This window comes from Eutrigla gurnardus (genome assembly GCF_963514095.1).
Source record: "Eutrigla gurnardus genome assembly, chromosome: 3".
In the NCBI taxonomy this organism is placed as follows: domain Eukaryota; kingdom Metazoa; phylum Chordata; class Actinopteri; order Perciformes; family Triglidae; genus Eutrigla; species Eutrigla gurnardus.
The window spans coordinates 32,620,248-32,640,098 of NC_139917.1; the positions used below are offsets into that span (position 1 = coordinate 32,620,248).

At 43.9% G+C, this 19,851-nt stretch overlaps 2 protein-coding genes across 4 annotated transcripts in view; one reads left to right on the plus strand and one right to left on the minus strand.

The window, feature by feature from the left end:
- tmprss6 (transmembrane serine protease 6) overlaps positions 1–19,851 on the plus strand; it is a 261,509-nt gene that overhangs the window by 196,916 nt on the left and 44,742 nt on the right. The window lies entirely within an intron of this gene.
- Positions 574–10,251, minus strand: tmem178a (transmembrane protein 178a). Of its 3 annotated transcripts, none has more exons than XR_014596919.1 (5): positions 9,660–10,251; positions 7,383–7,496; positions 5,691–5,828; positions 2,892–3,647; positions 574–2,771 (listed from the first exon to the last, which is right to left on the minus strand). XR_014596919.1 is itself a non-coding variant. In XM_084006728.1 (4 exons), exons 1-4 carry the CDS (start codon positions 10,186–10,188, stop codon positions 3,406–3,408), a joined length of 1,023 nt encoding a protein of 340 aa, XP_083862854.1. In that variant the 5' UTR covers positions 10,189–10,251; the 3' UTR covers positions 574–3,405. The 3 variants fall into 3 exon arrangements, 1 of the variants encoding a protein (XP_083862854.1); XR_014596920.1 differs by lacking the exon at positions 574–2,771 and adding an exon at positions 2,817–2,851; XM_084006728.1 differs by having other exon boundaries at positions 574–3,647.

Consider the following 19,851-nt stretch of genomic DNA (forward strand, 5'->3'; position numbering starts at 1 on the left):
ACATATAGTATTTTTGAAAGTATATAGTATTGCCTTTAACCTTTTATAGTTAAAAACAAAGAATCCTAAACATATAACTACCATGTAGTTATTTATCTATATTAAATTAAAATATTAAATATTTATGACTACATGATGATGATAAAGTTAAAAGAACAGACATAAAAAAAAAACATCCTTAGTTATCATTTATGGAGAGTTTGAATGACAACGATTCAAATGTTCCTGAGTCCTGATTGGAGCATTTTATTGTGTGACATCACGTTTTTTTCTAACTGAGCTCCGCCCACCTCAAACCAGAGTGCAACGCTGCATTCAGACCCAGTCCTGCTCAGTGAAAACTACAAACATGGAGGTCGAGCTGCTCTTACCTAAACTCACAGATAAGAGTCACCTGAATCATATGTTCTGGTTCCGTTGCTGTAAATGTTTATAAATTGTTATTAGGTCCTGGTCCAGTGACATACGTACTGTTGTTGTGTGTTTGTGTGTGTGTGTATATATATATATATATATAATATGAATGTATCAAATACATATCTGAAAACAATGAAGAGAATCAGTCTGATGATATTTATCGTTTATTTACAGCTGAACATCAGGATGCCTACAGAAGTGTGGAGGGACACTTCTGCATCAGCACGGGGGTATCAGAGAGGTGTCAGAAGGGTAACAGGGTATCAGAAGGGTGTCAGGGGGTGTCATAAGGGTAACTGAGGGTATCAGAGGGGTATCAGAAGGGTAACAGAGGGTATCAGAAGAAGACAGGGTTCAGATAAAGACATGGGGTATCAGGGATTGTGACAGGGTATCAGACAGGTGTCTAGGGGTATCAGAGGGTATCAGAGCAGGTTATGATGAAGTATCAGACGAGGAGGGAAGTAGAGTCCGGCAGAAATGAGTCCTAAAACCAGAGACATGACTCAGCATTTTTTCACTTCTGGTTTTGAAGTCAGTGTGTTTTTGGTTTGATGCCTGACATACAGTCTGTGTTTAACACAAGCTGAAGAGATTTTAATGTTTTGTTCTACAATATAAAATAAATCAGTAAATACCCCTCTGGTGTAATTCATTTATAGTGAATGTGAGGGTGAATGGTTGTCTGTCTCTAGTCAGCCCTGTGATAGTCTGGTCTACATGTCCAGGTGAACCCAGCTCTGAGACATGATGGGGTATCAGAAGAGATCAGGATTATAGAAGACAGCTGAAGATATCGTAGTATTTCAGAAGATAAACTCAGGGGGTATTTGAGGAAGTATCAGAGGGTACAGGAGGGGCATTAAAAGGAGATTTTAGAAGGATTGGATGGTTAAAGAGGGTATCAGGGGAGATCTGAGAGTAGACGAGGGTATATTACCGGTGGTAGGGGGCATCAGATCAGGTAGATGTTGACATCTGATCAGAAACCTCCACTTCATCCGCTTGTACTGTCAGAGGGTATAAGAAGAGTATCAGGGGGGGCAGACAGTATCCGAGACTGGGCTGAAGACAGCGCTGACTCCTAAATGCAATAAATAATAAAGCAGCATTCAGTCAGTTACATAATACATCATTTTATGCACCTGGACTTCCTGTGTGCTCTAGTCTCAGACCAGTCTTCTGGTGAACGTGGTTCAGGGTTTCATGGGTAAAGGGACTCTGGGATGTTGTCCATGTTCTCCAGGTCAGAGTCCGTGGCTCAGCACGCATTTAAACAACGACTTCTACATAATACTGCTTCATAGATATATATATATATATATATATATATATATATATTGTATATATGTACAGTATATATACATATATATATATTTAAAAGGGCTGTCAAACGATTAAACATTTTAATCTGATTAATCACAACTATTTACTATTCGTAAATAAACCCTAAAAAAATCCCATTTTCTATATATATTGTTGTGTGAACAGAAGATAAATAACAGAAGTTGTGTAGTTGTTGTGTATTAGCCATGTACTTGTGTATGGATTGTGTTTTAGTGCTATATAGTTGTGTATGGGTTGTGCATTAGTGGTGTATGGGTTGTGGTTGTCTATAGGTTGTGTATTAGTGGTGTATGGGTTGTGTACTGGTTGTGTAATGGTCATGTATTAGTGCGGCCATGGTACCCCCAACCACCCAACACCAACGCACTACAGTCGCAGCATGAAAACAATGAATTCATAATTAATCATTACGATTCAGTGCTTCTCAGAAGCGATTCTCGGTGAGTCGGTGTTTTCTCACCACACTGCTGTTGAGGACGATTAGCTTTGACTGATTATTTTCCTTTATATTGTATTTACAGTTTGGACTGACTGACTCACTCCATGCCCAGATTCACTCAGCCTGAACATTTACTGAAACTAAATCTCATTCATGAAACCAAAACCAAAAAGACACAAAGTAATTTAAATTTGTCAAATTGATTTTCTTCAAAGCTATAAAAAAAAGAACCGCCTTAAGACCGTTATGATAAAACATCTGGAATACATCAAGTTCCATAGAAGCTTCAGTGGGACAGTGAATGAAGGATCAGGTTCACTGGACTGAAGTGGACCTGCAGGTTTGGAACTTTAGGTTCTACAGTGACTTCATTGATTACATCCATATCCTGGTCCAGACCTCCACATTCTGGCCCAGACCTCCATATCCTGGTCCAGACCTCCACATCCTGGGCCAGACCTCCACATTCTGGCCCAGATCTCCATATCCTGGTCCAGACCTCCACATCCTGGCCCAGAGCTCCATATCCTGGTCCAGATCTCCATATCCTGGTCCAGACCTCCACATCCTGGCCCAGAGCTCCATATCCTGGTCCAGACCTCCACATCCTGGCCCAGAGCTCCATATCCTGGTCCAGACCTCCACATCCTGGTCCAGACCTCCACATCCTGGCCCAGAGCTTCACAACCTGGTCCAGACCTCCACATGTTTTCAAAGTGCAGGTTAAATGATACAAACAGCCGAGATGAATGATGATGACCGCTATGTTAGCCTGTTAGCTCCCACATTTTGCTGTCACCTCGTGGATTCTGGTCTGACTGCAGCTGATTGGCTGTGGTCAGACGATGATGTCACAGTGTACTTGACAGCAGCTGTTCATCACTGCAGCCAGGTGAAACATTAAACCAGGAAGGAAATCCACCACAGAGAGTTGTGAACATTAAAGAGACGTTGCCATGTCAGTCTGTGATATCATACCGAGTTACATTAACATCGACGTGCCTCCAACACACAGCAGGGGGCGCTGTGGTGCAGAGACTAACACCTTCATTCATTGGACACACTGTTGAACCCTGCAGCTCCACTGAGAGGCCGACATCCCACCTCCAGTCTATCCAGAACCCGGGTCACATAAACCAGTTCAACAAAAACCAGTTCAAGTCATTAAACCCCTGTCCTCTGGCTGAGTGGCAGCCGGTGGCTCAGACGGAGGACTCGCGAGCGGTCTTGGAGTGCAGCGCTCCGGCCCGACTCAGGAAGGGGAAGGTTGTGCCGAGGCAGCCGGCAGCTACGGTGAGCCCCAGACTGGCCCAGGCGCAGCAGATAGACCAGCCGTAACCGTGATCCACGTCAGCCGGCAAACCGTAGATGAAGGGGGGGTTTCTGGAGAGGTCATAGGTCACACTAGCTGCATACGTACACAGGGAGATGGTGCAGAAGATCCCTGAGGAAACAGGAAGGAGACGCATGAAGCATTCAGGACCTGAGACCATAAGGTGGACCTCCCGGTCTGATAAGTGTGTTAGCAAGACACCAGGAGAGTGACTCAATCAAATGTTACACTCATAGTTATATCATTAATCACTGTAAAGTTTACATAAATAGTTCATTATATTATTAATCACTGTAAAGTTTACATAAATAGTTCATTATATTATTAATCACTGTAAAGTTTACATTATAGATCACTATATCATTAATCACTGTAAAGTTTACATAAATAGTTCATTATATTATTAATCACTGTAAAGTTTACATTATAGATCACTATATCATTAATCACTGTAAAGTTTACGTTATAGATCACTATATCATTAATCACTGTTAAGTTTACATTATAGATCACTATATGATTAATCACTGTTAAGTTTACATTATAGATCACTATATCAATAATCACTGTAAAGTTTACATTATAGATCACTATATCATTAATCACTGTAAAGTTTACATTATGGATCACTATATCATTAATCACTGTAAAGTTTACATTATAGATCACTATATTATTAATCACTGTTAAGTTTACATAAATAGTTCATTATATTATTAATCACTGTAAAGTTTACATTATAGATCACTATATCATTAATCACTGTTAAGTTTACATTATAGATCACTATATCATTAATCACTGTAAAGTTTACATTATAGATCACTATATCATTAATCACTGTTAAGTTTACATTATAGATCACTATATCATTAATCACTGTAAAGTTAACATTATAGATCACTATATCATTAATCACTGTAAAGTTTACATTATAGATCACTATATGATTAATCACTGTTAAGTTTACATTATAGATCACTATATCATTAATCACTGTTAAGTTTACATAAATAGTTCACTATATTATTAATCACTGTAAAGTTTACATTATAGATCACTATATCATTAATCACTGTAAAGTTTACATTATAGATCACTATATCATTAATCACTGTAAAGTTTACATTATAGATCACTATATCATTAATCACTGTAAAGTTTACATTATGGATCACTATATCATTAATCACTGTAAAGTTTACATAAATAGTTCATTATATTATTAATCACTGTTAAGTTTACATAAAGAGTTCATTATATCATTAATCACTGTAAAGTTTACATTATAGATCACTATATCATTAATCACTGTAAAGTTTACATTATAGATCACTATATCATTAATCACTGTAAAGTTTACATTATGGATCACTATATCATTAATCACTGTAAAGTTTACATAAATAGTTCACTATATTATTAATCACTGTAAAGTTTACATTATAGATCACTATATCATTAATCACTGTAAAGTTAACATTATAGATCACTATATCATTAATCACTGTAAAGTTTACATTATAGATCACTATATCATTAATCACTGTAAAGTTTACATTATAGATCACTATATTATTAATCACTGTAAAGTTTACATAAATAGTTCACTATATTATTAATCACTGTAAAGTTAACATTATAGATCACTATATCATTAATCACTGTAAAGTTAACATTATAGATCACTATATCATTAATCACTGTAAAGTTTACATTATAGATCACTATATGATTAATCACTGTAAAGTTTACATTATAGATCACTATATCATTAATCACTGTAAAGTTTACATTATGGATCACTATATCATTAATCACTGTAAAGTTTACATTATAGATCACTATATTATTAATCACTGTAAAGTTTACATTATAGATCACTATATCATTAATCACTGTAAAGTTAACATTATAGATCACTATATCATTAATCACTGTAAAGTTTACATTATAGATCACTATATGATTAATCACTGTAAAGTTTACATTATAGATCACTATATCATTAATCACTGTAAAGTTTACATTATAGATCACTATATTATTAATCACTGTAAAGTTTACATTATGGATCACTATATTATTCATCAGCGTATTAACACTATATCATTAATCATTTGAATAGTTCATCATTCATCAGTGCACGTGTACCTGCCATCAGGAACAGCAGGCCGGAGACGTGCTGCGTCAGACTCTCTTCCCAGAAAAAGCCGACCGAGGCCACGATGCTCCCACACAGCAGGACGGCAGCTGCCATACCCAGGAAGCCCGCCGTGATGCGCCGCAGGTCTAGGAGACGACAAACACAATACACACTTCATACACTAACGACACACATACACAATACACACTTTATACACACAATTCACCCTTTATACACACATAATAGACAGTTAATAGACCACAATGTAGTCGCTCACACACAGACACAGTGATGAGTGGTAAATGAGGAAACAAAGAGTGTTGCCATGGTTACCGCCTTCTGCTCACCCCCCTACAGTTACATAACACTATCATGGTGTGTTTTCATGGCAACCAGTGAAAAAGGAGGGCTGAAGACTGATGAGAGCAAGAAGACTGAATCATTTAGTCTACAATCTATAATCAATTATCTATCAGTTAAAGTCTGTAATCAAAAATCTTTCATCCATAATCTATCAATTAAAGTCTGTAATCAAAAATCTATAATTAATAATCCATCAATTAAAGTCTATAATGCATAATCAAACATCTATGATCAATTATCTGTCATCAGTTATCCATAATCAACAATCTATCATCAATAATCTATGACCTACTAATCTGACTGTTGGTTGAAGGTGACCAATCAAATGAGGAGGCATCACTGAGTCATAGTGGGGGTCTAGTTTGTAGTCAGGGTCTAGCCCATAGTGGGGGTCTAGTTCATACTACGGGTCTAGTTTGTAGTCAGGGTCTAGCCCATAGTGGGGGTCTAGTTTGTAGTCAGGGTCTAGCCCATAGTGGGGGTCTAGTTCATACTACGGGTCTAGTTTGTAGTCAGGGTCTACCCCATAGTGGGGGTCTAGTTTGTAGTCAGGCTCTAGCCCATAGTGGGGGTCTAGTTTATACTACGGGTCTAGTTTGTAGTCAGGGTCTAGCCCATAGTGGGGGTCTAGTTCATACTATGGGTCTAGTTTGTAGTCAGGGTCTACCCCATAGTGGGGGTCTAGTTTGTAGTCAGGGTCTAGTTTGTAGTCAGGGTCTAGCCCATAGTGGGGGTCTAGTTCATACTATGGGTCTAGTTTGTAGTCAGGGTCTAGCCCATAGTGGGGGTCTAGTTTGTCGTCAGGGTCTAGCCCATAGTGGGAGTCTAGTTCATACTACGGGTCTAGTTTGTAGTCAGGGTCTAGCCAATAGTGGGGGTCCAGCTTTTCGTGTGGGTGTAAGTCGTAGCGAGGGTCAAGTACGCTGTGAGGGTCTAACTCCTAGTGGTGGTCTAGTTTATTGTAAGGGTCTAGTGCATAGTAAGAGCTCAAAGCTAGGTTCTAACATATAGTGAGGGTCTAGCTCATGGTGAGGGTCTAGCTCGGGGTCTATCACACTGTGGGGTCTCGCTCGTATTGGGGGTCTAGTAATGGTCTAGCTCCTAGTTAGGGTCTATCACACAGTGAGGGTCTCACTTGTATTAAGAATCTAGCTCATTGTAAGGGTCTATCTGATAGTGAGGGTCTAGTTTTTATGGGTATAGCTCATATTGAGGGTCTATCTCGTAGTGAGGTTCTATCCCATAGTGAGGGTCTGACATAAACAGACAGACAGACAGACAGACAGGGACAGAGACAAAGACAGTCAAGAGACAGAGAAGAGACAAGGTGGACTCACGCAGCAGGTGCCACTCGTCCTGTTGGATGGTCCTGGTCAGGTTCAGAGGGATGTTCCTTAGTCTGATTGGCTGAGAGAAGTGATACTTCACAGCCGTACAGCGGTCTGCTATACCTGTAGACAAGAGACAGGAAAGGGACGGACAAGAGACAGGAAAGGGACAGACAAGAGGCAGAGAAGAGACAGGAAAGGGGAAAGGCAAGGAACAGAGAAAAGACAGGTGAGTTACCTGAGCGGCTAAAGATCATCGTCATAACTAACCCTGTGAGGGAGAAACAACCTCAGAACTCAGATTCATCACAACCAGAAAACTAACTTTTGGTCTGTTAGACTCTAAATGGACATGTCAATCAGCAGGTAAGCCCCGCCCCCTAAAGCATCCCCTGCTTTCTGGTCTGGTGGACTCTAAATGGACCATAATGTACTAAATGAACATCATGCTGGATTGAAGAAGACTTGAAACTAGAGATTGAGACCATAAACTCATGTTTACAATGTTTACTGAGATAATACATCAAGAGAGAAGTAGGACCATTTTCTCATAGACTTCTATACAACCAGAGAGGAGTCGCCCCCTGGTGGCCAGCAGAGAGAAGTAGGACCATTTTCTCATAGACTTCTATACAACCAGAGAGGAGTCGCCCCCTGGTGGCCAGCAGAGAGAAGTAGGACCATTTTCTCATAGACTTCTATACAACCAGAGAGGAGTCGCCCCCTGGTGGCCAGCAGAGAGAAGTAGGACCATTTTCTCATAGACTTCTATACAACCAGAGAGGAGTCGCCCCCTGGTGGCCAGCAGAGAGAAGTAGGACCATTTTCTCATAGACTTCTATACAACCAGAGAGGAGTCGCCCCCTGGTGGCCAGCAGAGAGAAGTAGGACCATTTTCTCATAGACTTAGAGTAGACATTGAGTCACTTCAACTTCACGCCTGATAGATTCCAATGAAGATGGTAACCCCCAGACCCCCTAGACCCCTGGTACCCTGTGTTTTACAGAGGTTGTCGGAGCTGCTTGATCCTTCTGCAGGGATCGCCTGGTCATATCTGATCAGGGTCCAGACTAATGACATGTCACATAATGTGATTTGGAGCTGTAATCTGATGGTGGCCTGAGTAGCATCTGGGTCCAGATCCTCTCAGCTCACTATCACTTTGACCTCCAGGTCTCAGGTTGGACCTCTGCCAGAGACTCCAGAGAAAAACAATGAAGACCAACCAACCAACAAGGTTTCAATCCTGCAGAGAGGGTCTAGTTTTGCTGGTTCCAGTCATATACCAGTGTGAAACCAGTCTCAGGTCAGTCTTATACCAGTGTGAAACCAGTCCAAGGACAGCCTTATACCAGTGTGAAACCAGTCTGAGTACAGTTTTATACCAGTGTGAAACCAGTCTGAGGTCAGTCTTATACCAGTGTGAAACCAGTCTGAGGTCAGTCTTATACCAGTGTGAAACCAGTCTGAGGTCAGTCTTATACCAGTGTGAAACCAGTCTGAGTACAGTCTTATACCAGTGTGAAACCAGTCTGAGGTCAGTCTTATACCAGTGTGAAACCAGTCTGAGGTCAGTCTTATAGCAGTGTGAAACCAGTCTGAGTACAGTCTTATACCAGTGTGAAACCAGTCTGAGGTCAGTCTTATACCGGTGTGAAACCAGTCTGAGGTCAGTCTTATACCGGTGTGAAACCAGTCTGAGGTCAGTCTTATAGCAGTGTGAAACCAGTCTGAGTACAGTCTTATACCAGTGTGAAACCAGTCTGAGGTCAGTCTTATAGCAGTGTGAAACCAGTCTGAGGTCAGTCTTATACCAGTGTGAAACCAGTCTGAGGTCAGTCTGAACTGTACTACCCAACAATCTGACTGTAGTCGATATCATCAGATATAATGTGATTATGGCCGGTATCAGTTGATTTGGACTAATATCGGCTTATTCAGAGGATATCGGCTGAGACCCTTTAATCAGCTCAGTATGCTTCTCCTAGTAGTACTGCAGTACTGGTGAGTACTGATGAGATGTGTACTGATGAGTACTGCAAGAACCACCAGACTGCATGCATATATATATACACTCATAATATCCATATGTATGTGACGTCACGTGCTCCACCTTCATTAATACATTAATGGTGTTACTGTATTGTATTATAGTGTAATACACTTAGTCAGAGTGCAGTACAATACCACACACACACACACACACACACACACACACACACACACACACACACACACACACACACACACATTTCTTTGTATATTAGCTGTGTGTGCAGTCTGACCCCGGTCGATGAGCTTGTCGATGTCCGGGTCCAGGCCCTTGAAGTAGCATTTCCTCCACAGGCCGGAGTGCGCGGAGAACAGCGGCCTGCCGCACTCGGTCTCCAGGATCCCCATCCCGAGGATCGCGCGCCAGTTCTCCAGCAGCTCCTCCTCCCTGCTGCCCACATGCACGGGCTTCATCAGAGCCACGTCCCGGTGCCGGGCCCCGCCGCTGCCGGTGTCCACCAGCGGCAGGTGGTAGATGGGCATCTCCCGGTTCTTCTGGTCATTGGAGTCGGACCCGTGGCGGTCGCAGTTGTCCTTGTGCCGGCGGGTGTCGGTCTCGTACCAGTGGTCGGTGGAGATGGCGGTGACCAGCAGCAGCAGGGACAGCACGCTGAGCGCGAGGCTCACCGCGGACACCGTCACCGTCTCCGGCCGGGCTCTCTCCATGGTCGGGACATGGACCGAGCCGGAGCCGGTCCCGGAGCAGGTCCCGGTGCTGCCGCTCGCTCGGTTACCGCCGCCGCTGTTTCCGTTACTGGGCATCTTCTCCGGCCATCATCGCGCGCCCGCCAGCCGTTCCCTGTTTCGCCCTCGCGAGCGCGTCGCCAAGCCGACTGACTGACGGTCGGAGCTGCGTCAAGGCACGGCAGGGAGCGCGCGGCACACCGGAAGCCTGCTGGGACAGCCTTCAAAATAAAAGGGAGAGAAGAGCTCATAATCATAACAACCGTAACAACATACGTGTATTTTACTGTGTATTTTAGATGCGTTTGTTTTATTTTAAAAGTCAAATGAATACAGTTCAGAGTCTGTTCAGCTCTAAATTATTATTATTTTTTAATTGTTTATTTCGAACGATTAAAAAAAAGATGAAAATTAATAAACAAAAGGAAAATAAAATATATAAAACAATTAAATTAAATTAAATAAAAAGCCATGTTTGGATGAACACATGACGAACACAATTATTAGTATGTATGTATTAACACACGTCTTCCTGCAGCCCTCAAACCCACCACTTTAATACTTTTAACAATCTTCTATTCTTTATCTGTTGCACATTCCTGTATAGCTCTTCCGTCTCTATCTATCAAACATCCCTCTCTTTATGTCTGTTTGTTTATATATTGTATATTATAGTCACTATTTGTTTATTGTTTGTTTATTGTTATTGTCCTCAATGTATGCTAGTCACAAAGACAAATTCCTCATTGGGGTAAAATCCTTCTTGGCAATAAATATGTTTCCGATTCTGATTCTGATTACAAGCTGGGTTCAAATATCATAACAATCCTATCCAGTAAATTATTTTCCAATATCCGACCATCCTTCAACAAATCAGGTGACAAACACGTCTGTCTGGGAAAACAAATGTCAACAGAGAATAATCATATTCTTTCATTTTCAATCAAACACTAACTGGATCCTGTAAAGACTTTACATTCTGCCTCTGCACATTTTTGTGTGAAAGTCCCACGTTCATGTCATTGTTGTCATGGTAACAACACTATCTGGTTCCTGCCAAACTAATGAGATAATTACGTGAGATGAAGATACACTATATTGCCAAAAGTATTCACTCACCCATCCAAATAATTAAAATCAGGTGTTCCATCACTTCCATGGCCACAGGTGTATAAAAGCAAGCACCTCGGCATGCAGACTGTTTCTACAAACATTAGTGAAAGAATGGGTCGCTCTCAGGAGCTCAGTGAATTCCAGCATGGTACTGTGATAGGATGCCACCTGTGCAACAAGTCCATGTCCTCGCTCCTAAATATTCCACAGTCAACTGTCAGTGGGATTATAACAAAGTGGAAGCGATTGGGAACGACAGAAAGTCAGCTAGGAAGTGGTCGGCCACGTAAAATGACGGAGCGGGGTCAGAGGTCGCTGAGGCACATAGTGCACAGAGATCGCCAACTTTCTGCAGAGTCAATCTCTACAGACCTCCAAACTTCATGTGGCCTTCAGATTAGCTCAAGAACAGTGTAGAGAGCTTCATGGAATGGGTTTCCATGACGATCAGCTGCATCAAAGCCATACATCAGCAAGTGCAATGCAAAGCGTTGGATGCAGTGGTGTAAAGCACGCCGCCACTGGACTCTAGAGCAGTGGAGACGTTCTCTGGAGTGACCAATCACGCTTCTCCATCTGGCAATCTGATGGACGAGTCTGGGTTTGGCGGTTGCCAGGACAACGGTACTTGTCTGACTGCATTGTGCCACATGTAAAGTCTGGTGGAGGGGGATTATGGTGTGGGGATGTTTTTCAGGAGCTGGGCTTGGCCCCTTAGTTCCAGTGAAAGGAACTCTGAATGCTTCAGCAGACCAAGAGATGTTGGACAATTCCATGCTCCCAACTTTGTGGACCAGTTTTGGGACGGCCCCTTCCTGTTCCAACATGACTGTGTACCAGTGGACAAAGCAAGGTCATAAAGACATGGAGGAGAGAGTTTGGTGTGGATGAACTTGACTTGAAATAGAGTGGAAACTGAGAGCCAGGCCTTCCTGTCCAACATCAGTGTGTGACCTCACAAATGTTTTTAAAAAGTCCCATAAACACACTCCTAAACCTTGTGGAAATCCTTCCCAGAAGAGTTGAAGCTGTTATCGCTGCAAAGGGTGGACCGACATCATAAACCCTATGGATTGAGAATCGGATGCCACTTAAGTTCATATGCCAGTCAAGGCAGGTGAGTGAATACTTTTGGCAGTATGTAACACGTTGCAGACTGGAACATCAACAGCAGGTTTCATTGACTCTTATTTTGAAATTGTAAAACCAGAAGTTCTGATGAGACGATGCTGCGACTAACTTGACGAAGCAACTTAGCTGGGCGTGGACTCTCTCTCCTATCCATCTATCCATCCATCCACCTATCATAATAATAATAATAATGATTGAAGGTCCTGATGTTTTCTGGCAGCTCTGAAAGAATCTGGACTGAGAAAAACAAGGAATGAATTGAGGATATGAGACATCCACCGATAGATAACTTTGTATGTGTTGTACAAGTGGTGTGGCTCCTTTAAGAGTAGAGAGAGGGGTAGGGGGGGGGGGGGGGGGGGGGCAGTGCTGCTTGTCCATAAATAAATACTGCAGCTCAGGACCAGAGCCGAGTTCCTGTGTCTTGCTTACCACCTGCAGTCCGAGGTAAAGGGTGTTAGCCTGAAGCTAACGGGAGCAGCATATACATGTTGTGCTTCTGGTCTACGGTCTGGGAGAGCAGAAGCAAGGAACAGTTAACAACTATAATCATTTTTACATCTTTAAATCAATCAAAAGCTACAGGATCTACGACATGTGATCATGTAAATGGAAAAGAGAAGGGGACCCAGTACGGATCCCTTGGTGAACTCCACAGTGAACATCTGTTGCAGCCCAACCTTTCCCCAGTGATACCAACTGAACAACTACAGAGGGGTGCCTCTGATCCACATCCAAGTGCATGGACGGCTAACAGCAATACGTCATTTAAGACCCGAAGAAGAGACTTGAAACCACGTAATAATATTGTTTGCGAGAATTAAAGCAACTACGTTTTTGTAAACCGGAGCTAAAAATGGGAGCTTAGACACACTTCACCACACTGATGGAGTGTAGATAGGTGGGTCCGGGGCCCTGTGGAGGTCTGGTGTAGAGTGGTGGGTCCGGGGCCCTGTGGAGGTCTGGTTTAGTGTAGCGAGGTGGGTCCGGGGCCTGTGGATTTCTGGTGTAGTGTAGATAGGTGGGTCCTGGGTCCTGTGGAGCTCTGGTGTAGAGAGGTGGTTCTGTGGCCCTGTGGAGGTCTGGTGTAGAGAGGTGGTTCCGTGGCCCTGTGGAGGTCTGGTGTAGAGAGGTGGTTCTGGGGGCCCTGTGGAGGTCTGGTGGAGTCCAGGAGGAAGTCTTTGTTGTGTTTCATATTAATGTACTAATCACACTCTTAGAGAAAGTTTTGTTTGGACCATGAGGGGATGGGGGTCTCTGTAGGGGGGTCTGGTACAGAGACAGCAGTCCTCCTGGCGGTCTTCGGCTCCGGCGGTGTGTCATGTCTCCTCAGCGTCCCGGTGACTGAGGCCTCATGGGAAATCTCCGGTGACTCTCAGAGTCAAAACTCGACGTGATGGCAGAAAAAAATGAAAGTTGGTCCATTAAGTTGATCAATAATTCAGAGTGTCCCTGCTGGACTCTGCTGCTTCCTGTAACCCTACACCCCCCCCCCCCCCCCCCCCCCCCCCCCCCCCCAGAGTCTCCTTGATGTGGACATCTGATTGGCTGTCAGGATGCTTCTCTCTGCAACTTATCAATCATCGTTGACTTATCAATTTCATGGAAAATATTAGAGAGAATATTAACAGATTATGAAAATAGTTGGCAATTCATTTCTGACTGACTGATTGGTGCATCTTCAGAAGACATCACAGCACCAGCATCACATGACAGGAGGCTCATGGGCAGTGACCGTCTGCTCATCACTGATTCAACACCTTCACCTTCACTGATCGATACCTGTGTGGGCTGTTTCCCACGATCTCCACCTGCTCTGTGTGTAATTAGCATATCCCCCCCCCCCCCCCCTCAGAGGTTATTGACGTTGTCCTGAAGCTCCATCAGCTCATATCGACCAATCACCTTCAATGGGGGGGGTCACAGAAGAGGAGGGGGGGTAATTAATGCTCAGTCAGCTGTGTGTGTGTGCGTGCTTGAGTGTGTGAGTGTGTCTGTGTGTGTGTGTGTGTGTGTGTGTGTGTGTGTGTGTGTGTGTGTCTGTGTGTCTGTGAGTGTGTGTGTGTGTGTGTGTGTGTGTGTGTGTGTGTGTGTGTGTGTGTGTGTGTGTGTGTGTGTGTGAATGTCACCGGTGTGTTGAAGTGCTGAGGCAGCAAGATGATGGAGGTCAACAGAGTAGGAAGAGGAGGAGCATGATGATGATGATGATCGATCGGTGGCAGCCTGTCCTCCATCAGGTCCCCAGGTCTCTACAGACCAGTTCAGGTCCTCCATCAGGTCCCCAGGTCTCTAGAGCCCAGTTCACGTCCTCCATCAGGTCCCCCGGTCTCTACAGACCAGTTCACGTCCTCCATCAGGTCCCCCGGTCTCTACAGACCAGTTCACGTCCTCCATCAGGTCCCCAGGTCTCTAGAGACCAGTTCACGTCCTCCATCAGGTCCCCAGGTCTCTAGAGACCAGTTCACGTCCTCCATCAGGTCCCCAGGTCTCTACAGGCCAGTTCAGGTCCTCCATCAGGTCCCCAGGTCTCTAGAGACCAGTTCACGTCCTCCATCAGGTCCTCCGGTCTCTACAGACCAGTTCATGTCCTCCATCAGGTCTCAAGGTTCTGCAGATCTGTCCCTCGTCAGGAGGACCAGAATGAAACTGGATCAATGATGTCTTGTCTACGGATGAAGGAAGTCTACAATATTACATTTCAACATAAACGTGAAAGGAAAACAAAAAGCACTTCCTGCAAGTCTTTCACAATAAAAGCTTTCCACTGCCTCCTGATTTAATATTTATTAATGAACATTGATCAGATCAAATGTTATCTAACAAGCAGACAGACATGAAAACAATAATCATAATAATAACGATGATGGACTGTGAAGCCTCAGTGATTAGAGTCTGAATTGATAATCATCTTATTGATTAGTTTTGACAAGAACTAAACTGTGTTGAACCAACACACACACACACCCTCAGAGTGTGTGTGTGTGTGTGTGTGTGTGTGTGAGCCCTGAGGACACATTCATTGATCGATGCTGCTACTTCAGTGGGTGTGTGAAAATATTCTCTCTCTCTCCTGGGAGGACCGTCACCGCTGGAGAACTGGCTGCCATCAAGTTCATCACTTCACTCACGTCACGTCACGTCACTTCACTCACGTCACTGCACTCATGTCACTCACGTCACTTCACTCAAGTCACTTCACTCACGTCACTGCACTCATGTCACTCACGTCACTTCACTCTTGTCACTCATGTCACTTCACTCACGTCACTTCACACATGTCACTCATGTCACTCACGTCACTTCACTCACGTCACTTCACACACGTCACTTCACTCACGTCACTTCACTCATGTCACTCACGTCACTTCACTCACGTCACTTCACACACGTCACTTCACACACGTCACTTCACTCACGTCACTTCACTCACGTCACTTCACACACGTCACTTCACTCACGTCACTTCACTCATGTCACTCACGTCACTTCACTCACGTCACTTCACTCACGTCACTTCACACACGTCACTTCACTCACGTCACTTCACTCATGTCACTCACGTCACTTCACTCACGTCACTTCACTCATGTCACTTCACTCACGTCACTTCCCTTAAGCCATTACACTCACATCACTCATGTCACTTCACTCATATTACTTCACTCACCTCACTTGACTCACGTCACTTCACCCACATCACTCACATCACTCACGTAACCTCACTCACATCACTTCGCTCACCGCACTTCACTCAGGTCAATTCACTCACATCACTCACATCACATCACTGTGTCCCATTGACGTTTAACTGAGAGGATGAACATCTGCAGCTGATACTGAAGATCAGTGAGCTCCTCCTCAGTAATCGGTGCAGGCTGAAGACTGCAGACGTCAGCAGGTGGTCCATCTGTGTGAGCGTGTCCCGAGGCTCACCATCGGATGTTCAACAGGGAGAGTCAGGCTTTAGAAATTAGATAGATAGATAGATAGATAGATAGATAGATAGATAGATAGATAGATAGATAGATAGATAGATAGATAGATAGATAGATAGATAGATAGATAGATAGATAGATAGATAGATAGATAAGGTGGACTGGAGGTGAACGCATTGATAGGTGCTGTTTTCTGTGCTATGCTGACTCAGCAGGATGATACAAATAGAATCAGTCGATCAGAATAAACGAGTAACTCTGATTAAACTTAAATCAATGATTTAAAAATCACCAAAGAGTTCAGAGTTCAGAGTTACAGACAACAGATGGAGAGTGAGATCAACTGGACTGAAACAGAGGATTTCTATCGCGTTTCAGACCTTCCAAACTCATTTTAATGAGCTCTCCATATTTATTATGATCAACTGGAAGATGGAGGACAGAATCCTCTTTGTTCTCTGATGAACACCTTCAGACTCTGTCTGCATACCGATGATGCTGCTGCTGGGTCTTTAGCCTACCTGGTGCAGGACCTGATGCAGGATCGCTTTTATGAAAAGAACACTTATCAATTTCAAATTGATATCACCTGGTCTATAAGTTCATTTTCTCCAGTATTTGTGTTTGTGTTCAGGTGAGCTGCCTCCGGTGACTGTTACCGTGACAACAACAGAGCCTCAGTGGAGGTGGTGGAAGGGGGTTTTGAGCAGTAAAGGCCCCCGTAACACTGTGTGGTTTTGGGTTTAACGGTCTTGAGAAAAACTAAGGTGCAGATTGATTAAAACACTGGTTTTATTGATTAGAGGTGAAACTGCTATCCCAACATGAAACAAACTCTCCTAGCTACTTTTCTTTGGTCTTTTTAACAGGACCAGGACTGAGGCCCCATTAGAGCTGAGCTGGACCAGAAACAGAACATGTGAAAACACAATGTGTTTCTGAAACATGAGGTCTGAAAGTCATTCTCATAGAAAGTTTGTGATCGGATCGTGTCCGTCAACAACACAAAGAAACAACCCCTCGCTTTGGTTCCAGAAACAAACTCAGTTGAACTTCCTGCAGCTTTGAAGGCCACAAACCTCTGAACTCTGCTCACTAATGAGAGCGTTGGTCGTGAGATGCATCCATCTTTAAATCTTAACTCACCCGCGGCTGTCCAGTCGCCATGGCGATGCCCACGCGGCCTTCATCTCCCTGCTCATTAAGACTTGTGGCGGTTAGATCCGGAGGTGTTGTCAGCAAGTGTTAATGAGGCCCAGCAGTGAAACGCCTCATTAAACATCTATGCCGCCGCCGGAGGTGACCGGGGGCACCAAGCCGCCACCATCCGCCACCACGCAGCCCCCCGCTGGTCCGACTCAGCGCCGAAAGCCAGACTCCCTGCAGACAGATAACGATTTAAACTGCTTTCATCTGAAACAACAGTTTGACCCGAACATCTCACAGTTTAGTCTCACACACATCTGACACATCTTTGTTTGTTTTCAGGATTCATCCCGTTAAAGTCAGATGGAGTTGTTGTAGCACCGCCTCCTCCCTGTGGTCACAAAGGGAGGCGAGATCCAGAACATACAGCGGAATAATAATAATGAATGATTAAATTCATGTATTTGTCGGTACCCTGATAAATAAATCATGGTATACTGAGAAGGATGGACCCAAACGCGGATCATGATGAGGAGGCAGCAGGAAACGGACGGCAAGTTAATCAACAACCAATAATAAAGAAAATCTAAACAATACGAAAAAAACATGTTCACATTTCACAAAGATAAAAACTCACAAATAAGTGCGGACATAAGACACTCCCCTCAACGTTGCCCTAGTTGGTTAGAATTACCACGTGGTATTTCCCACGTGAGAAAATTCCTCAGCCTCCGTCAACAACGGGACTTCAAATGCTTCGGCTCGTATAGAAAGAAAGCCAGCGCCGCTGAGTAGACCATATTCTTTGTGCAAAGTCCATGAAGTTTCCCCTGGCTCGACAGTTTTTGTTATGTATATAATTATTAATAAAGTTTAAATTAAAAAACAGTCTGTGAAGTGCACCTGTGTCCGACTTGACGTGGTGGGAACTTGACGTGTTTATGACGAGTTCCGGCGGATCCTCTCAAGTCTCGTGCATGCATCGGCGCAAATGCATGCGATCGGAAACGCATTCATTAGGCTCGTTCGGGATGGTCTTGACTTGACTTGACTTACCACGCCGACGAGAGCTGCAGGTGTCCGAGGGGGCGGGCTCTAACAGAGACGGCAGCCAAACGCCGTCAAGTCGGACAACAAAGTCAACGTGACTATAGTGCTCAAGCGATAGAACACAGCAGCAAACCAAAGAGGATATGTTTTATATATATATATATATATATATATATATATATATATATATATATATATATATATATATATACACACACACGCAAGGCAACATGTGGAAGGCATTCTTTTTTTCAGTATATTTGTATTATCATTCTATGTTTGTATTAACCAGACCTCACATATAATAGGCCTACTCACAACACAATGCACGGAACTTTAGATCAAGCCATGACATCAATGCGACCCAAATAAAAAGGCAAATCATTAAATCATTCAATGAGAACCATTCCGCTGTAGCGGAGGTGTGGACAAGCCGGTTGCAGCCGTCGTAGACCGCGCTGCCAAGCGCTGCAAGAAGCGCCTCTTAAAAACTTGTTCCCGCGATGTTTTGGGTCACGTGATATGGTCGCGACCCTGTGACGTCTTTGCAGTCGGCTGCTAAGTCAGACACAATTCTAGCCATCATGCATCGCTTTCAACCCACAATACATCACGTTAGGTGGCGCGCTGCAGGCGGCTACATCAAGTCGAATTCGCCTATTGTCTATGTGAAAAGCTGTGCAATGCATTCTGGTAGCGTCGCGGCGAATGTCGAGAGACGGCGCGCTGAGTTGGCCGCTCCTCATTTGCATAAAGTTGAAGTGAATCTACTTTATGCTAATCAGAGGCGCCGGGCTCGACTCGCCGCCTCGGGAACGCTCGGGAAAATCTTCTAAACTGAATGTTGTGGATCTAAAATAATTGACAGATTCAACAACTGCATAGCTTATTTCTCACTTAAAATGCTTTCAGAAACACCTTTCGGTGAACTATTTTCATAAAATAAGAGAAAGTTTCCAAACAAGCCGCCATGTTGGTCTGCGTGAACTCCGGAGCAGACAGGACAGCTGTGAAAGCGATCGTCCAATCAGGTGCAGCCATGAAGTGTGCGCGTGATTGTATGAAGGAGAGCGCCTGTCAATCATCCTCTAGTGGCCGCCCACCAAGCGTGCAATACTGGGAAGCGGCGCGTCCACTCGCGTTTAAAATCGCCCCTGTGGACACGGACCTTCACCTTGAAAGTAGACGAGGGCTGCGTTTCAATAACGGTTTGAGTCGCCCTCGCTCACTTGCCCTCAGCCCTTGCTATGACGTCACACGGAGGCAGCTTGGAGGGCGGAGGGAAAGTGGGCGGAGGGGGAGTGAAAGAGGTAAATGGAACACACCTGCCCTCGTTCACTAACAGCCCAGACAATCATGGACAGGG